Source organism: Mus pahari, chromosome 19 (genome assembly GCF_900095145.1).
Source record: "Mus pahari chromosome 19, PAHARI_EIJ_v1.1, whole genome shotgun sequence".
Taxonomy (NCBI): Eukaryota; Metazoa; Chordata; class Mammalia; order Rodentia; family Muridae; genus Mus; species Mus pahari.
In genome coordinates, this window is record NC_034608.1 from 76,602,607 (window position 1) to 76,607,690 (window position 5,084).

A 5,084-nucleotide genomic window follows, 5' to 3' on the forward strand; every position below is an offset into this window, starting at 1 on the left:
GGGGGGGGGGTTGAGCCTGGGGCTGACAAGGCAGAAGTGCAGGGGCTTAGGGCGAGGGCAGTCATTGTTCTTTCCAATTGTCTCTTAGCTGTGGGTTTGCTGAGAGCAGAGCGGCTTTCCAACTCATGTGTGGCCCGCAGCCTCAGCTGTGTTGTGGGTGTGGCCCTGTCTCTAGCTCACAGCTGTGGTGGTTGTGGCACAGCTGTGTGCGTGCGTGCGTGTGATGCCCCACTTCTTCCAATGGGGGTGATAAAGGGAACAGCAGGAGATCAGAAGACCACACAGCAGCCACTTTCTTACAATTTCCATCCCAGTCGACATGCTCGCTCTCCAACAGTAATATGGAATGGGCCCCTCCTAGAACTAACCGTTGACATCTTGGTCCCATAAGCTCTGCCAAGTGTCAACTGTAGTCTTATTATGGGGGCGTTTGTGTCTACAAATTGGAACAATGGTAAACACTAGCATTCGCAGAAGGCACACTGCATGTCAAGTAAGCCAAGTGCTTCTTATGTGTACTGTATACATCCACATTAGCATTCTTGCTTTCTATAGGAGGGAGTAAGGAGGTGATTCCTGAAGGCCATAGGCAATGAATGACAGAGCAGGCACGTGCTCAGGCTGCTGGGTGCTAGAATGCAGCCCCCACTCCTCTAAGATACCATCTGTGCTGTGTCTTCTGCTTCCATTCCCCCATTCCTTTCCTTTGTTTACAATATGGAGGAAGGGGAGGGCATGGCTTATGTACAGGATTTGTGTAAGATTATATTTTTTAACTGAACAATGGTAAGCATATGTATTTACGAGGTAACCTGATACAGGTGTGCAGTGTGTACTGATCCAGTCTTTAGTGGTCTCCCTTTAACTAGTGACTGCAGTACAGTTTGTCAAAACAGTTTCTGGAAGCAGTCACACCGACCCTTGAGGCTGGCCGGTATCTTAAGCTCTGTGTTTAGAGCTCTCCCATGCACAGGCAGAATTTGGAAGAGGACTAGAAGCAGATACAGTTTCAGTTTTATATCTACATTCTTCTGATCTATAACACAGCTTATTCCACTGATGATTTCAAACATGCTAGGAAAATGCATTGAAATTAATTGCAGGAACCAGTCCTGGCAAGTACTCAGAAGCGTCGATCGATACCCCATAAATACTGCCAACCTTCCTAGAGGAGAAGTGGAATAGAGAACCCAACAGAAGATTCGGGGGTTTGTTGAGTTCTCCAGCATTGGTTTTCAAGCAGTCAGAAAACTTTTGAAAACAGTTGAACTTTGTCAATAGTCAAGGAAATATACCAAAAACAAGAAAGAAAGAAAGAAAGAAAGAAAGAAAGAAAGAAAGAAAGGAGAGAGAGAGAGAGAGAGAGAGAGAGAGAGAGAGAGAGAGAGAGGCAAGTTCTGCCACAATCACACCGAATAGGACATAAGCATTAGGAGGTAACTTTTATGCCTGTGGGTGTGTATTTGTGTGCATGAGTTCACAGATGTGTGCAGGTATGCCTGTGCATGTGTGCTTGTAGAGGTCAGAGGTCATCCATCATTAGATGTCTTCCTCATCCCTCCCCACCTTACTTTCTGGGACAGTGTCTTTCACTGAATCTGGAAGTCAGTGACGGGCTAGAGCGGCTAGACAGTAAGCTCCCAATGTCCGTGTCTGTGCCTGCCCTTTCAGTACGGGAGGAGGAGGTGGCATCACCATGCAGCTTTTCACAAGGATCCTGGAGATCGGGACACAGGTCCTCATGTTCACACAGTAGGTAAGCTCTCAGTAGGTCTGCTCTCCCTGCACCCCACTTTAATAGTGAGATGGTTTTGACTTTTTTTTTCAGGATGGTCATTGGTGACTAAATTAGAACATTAAGAAGGTGTGTTAATAATCTGATGGTAGTCGCTGTGCTTTTACATAATCTGCTTATCCGGGTAATTAATTTCAGTCTAATCTTGGTAGTACACACAGACAGATATCTTTGTAAGGAAACTGGTATTTGGGTAGGAAAAAACTGTTTGAACTTTCAAGTCTTCCAGTTTTGCTAAAACTTCATCTTCTCCCACGCAAATACTAGCCAGGCCTGATTCACTCAGGGCTGAAGCAAGATGGAGTGTATTCATCACAGTATGACCATACACTAGAATACCTTCTAACAACATTTCTTAGAGTAATGAAATCCGAGATGATATAAATGGGTTGGAATTTTAAAATATGACTTTTTTAATGAATTTTAGGATACATTTGCTAATTTTAGTCCCCCTCTTTTGAATACACGACTTACATATTTCTGTGGACTTATGGAAATTACCTTGTTACACGTTGAGCTCCTGAGGTTCAGAATAACCTCCTCTTCATTTTTCGTGTCCCCTGCTCCCAGCATAGTGCTGTATTGATACTCAATGAGAAACGATCTACAGGCTGAGTTGGGAGTGTGATGCCTGGCTGGTTATTAAATCTAAGAAGACATTGCTTTTCTGACCCTCACTCCATGATCAATAAGAAAACCATTGTGATACAAACAAATTCCAAATCTGTGCATAGGCGCTGCCGGCAGGGAAGCCTACAGATGACTTAAATTCGGGACCCAGATTTCCATTGGTGTTTTACATGCATCTCTCTTTAAACAGTTTGTATGTCCATGCCCCCACTTGGTCTCCATTTTGCTCCCCTTCTTTATCTTCTTGCAGTTAACTCTATTGAAATTTTACAGTTTATTCTTTTTCAGGTTATTTTCTATCTCTAAACTGTGTCCACCCTCCGCTGCAACTCCATAACCCTAATAAGAGGAGATCACATGAGACATCCTTGAAAGCATTTGCGTAAGGAATGCACGTGTGTGCCAGGATCCTTCCTATAGGAATTCTTGATGGAATAAATGCTTGCAGAGCAAAGAAAGTTTCTATCATCGAGAGAGAGATGGATACAAGATGTGGAAAACAGTTTTATAGGTTAAAAAAAAAAAAGTACAACTTCGCCTTTTAATTAAGCAGTTCCTGTGCCTAATCAAAGGCTGGCAACCCCAACCACCACCAGAGCCCAGCCCCCATCTGTTTTCACCTGAGGGTTGGCAGCCATGATGGTGTAGTTCCCATCGTCGTCTAGGGTCGAGGCCGTGGTGTGGAGAGAGCAGGTCCCATCAAGGTCTCTCTGAATGGTGTAGTGATCGCTCTTCGGAGAAATCTGCTTCCCATCTTTAAACCAATAGATCTGTGGAAGGAAACAGGAGGCAGACTGAGCATGCGCTCTTCCAGGTTAGCTGCTATAACAGTGCTCAGTCTGCAGAGGGCACTGTGAGAAACCTGGCAAGCCAGCACCTCCGCAGGAGACTGAATTGTGAGCAAGGAAAGCAGACAGCGGCAAATTCAACTTCATTTTAGTTTTTAAAAGTTGTGCGTGTGCTGCGTGCGTGCGTGACTGTGTGCGCACTTGCAGAGGCTGGAACCGGGCATCCGGTCTCCTGGAGCTGGGCTGTGAGCCACCTGACGGGGTGCTGGGAGCCAAACCCTGGTCCTCCAAAAGAGCAGTAAGTGCTGCTGGTTAGGATTCCCTTTCAAAACCACATGGTTTTCCATTGTCATTTTCTTCTTGTAACCAATAGGGGGGAAAAAGCTGACTGATTCTTGACAGAAGCCTACTTTACCCCTTATGTTTTAAAATAATCTCCTCTTTAAAATAGATGCACATCGCTTCTCGGCCTTTTGGCTAAGATCAAGTGTAAAATAGATACACATAAAATTTGAGAGCACAAACTGACATTCTAATCCAAGTCCAAAGCATCTGAATCTGAAAACGCCATTTGAAAGGGAAGGGCGGGAGCGAGGGTGCTTTCCATCTTTAGGACCCACGTGGCAGGAGAGAAGTGACTCCCGAGGGCTGTCCTCAAAGATCTATCATCGTAGATTACTCGGTTTGGAAGACAGAGAAAAGAGGGTGGATAAATGGGAACGTGTGATCTCCCTGGGTGCTCTGTCAAACAACGCCCCAGCAAATGGAACAACTTCTTCTAAAGTTCCAAGTTTTATAAGGTAACGGGACAGATGTGATATTAAAGCAAAAGGGTGTCTAGCGAGGAGACAGAACCAGCTGGAGAGGGAAGAACGCAGGGAGGGAATGAGCATGCTAGAACTCATCGCTGAGTGTATTCACCTAAATATTAATGAAAACCCTTCCGTCCATTTCCTCCCACTAGGAAAAGGCTGGACACATTTAGTCCTGAATATTAAACTCTTACTGCCATAGTTCTTCTAACTGCCCCTTTTCTCTTGAGGCAAGGTTTTCACTATGAACCCCTGGCTGTCTTGGAATTCACTAGGTAGATGAGGCCGGCCTCGACCTCACAGAGATCTGTCTGCCTTTGCTCCCCAGTGCTGAGATTAAGGGTGTGATCCACCGCACCTGGCTTTCTAACTCCATTTTTTTTTTTTTTTATATAAAAAAGTCAGATCCAAGATATGAAAACTGTATTATGCAGTAATCACCAGAATTAGATTAACTTTTGGCTCTAAAATTAAATTATAAGGCACGATCTCTCCTAGTCATTCACATCTTTAGTGATTTGATTATTTCTGATGAAGCAAAGGTGCAGCTAGGGGATTTCTTCCTCCCCCATTGCTTTTTTTCCTTATATCAGTCCTTAAAAAGTGTTTGTTTGTTTTTTTCTTACCTTTGGCTTTGGATTCCCAGCCACTCGACACGTGAAAGTCACTGGCATCCCCTCAAAGATTTTGTAGTGTTTCAGCTTCATCTCAAAGAAGGGAGCTGCTGCGTTCTCCACGGGCACATCTGGATCCTGCACCTCATCTCCCGACTCATCCACAGGGGAGCGCTCCAGCCTGTACTCGATCTCACTAATCAGCCTCTGCTCGCAGCTGGACACTTTGTACTCCTGGGCCAGACACAGAGGTCCAAGTCAGCATCTGAGATGTACCTCCCTCGCTAGCAAACTGTGGGAGGGCGGGGGGAGGGGAACGCAGGAAGGTGGGGGGAGGGGTTGGGGTTTTTTTTTTTTTTTTTTTTTTTTCTTAATTTTTTCTCATTTTCATAGGCTTGCAGGAAACAACTGGAGTTGGGTTGGTATGATATTTAAAATCACCTTA

At 44.9% G+C, this 5,084-nt stretch overlaps 1 protein-coding gene across 4 annotated transcripts in view; it reads right to left on the minus strand.

Moving 5' to 3' along the window:
- Positions 1 to 5,084, minus strand: part of Palld (palladin, cytoskeletal associated protein) — a 383,084-nt gene that overhangs the window by 17,001 nt on the left and 360,999 nt on the right. For all 4 annotated transcript variants that reach the window (XM_021219923.2, XM_021219925.1, XM_021219926.2 and 1 more), the window contains 2 exons: positions 4,652 to 4,873; positions 3,046 to 3,195 (listed from right to left, as the gene is read on the minus strand). In XM_021219923.2, the coding sequence (XP_021075582.1) occupies positions 3,046 to 3,195; positions 4,652 to 4,873 (372 nt within the window). The remainder of the gene's footprint in view (positions 1 to 3,045; positions 3,196 to 4,651; positions 4,874 to 5,084) is intronic.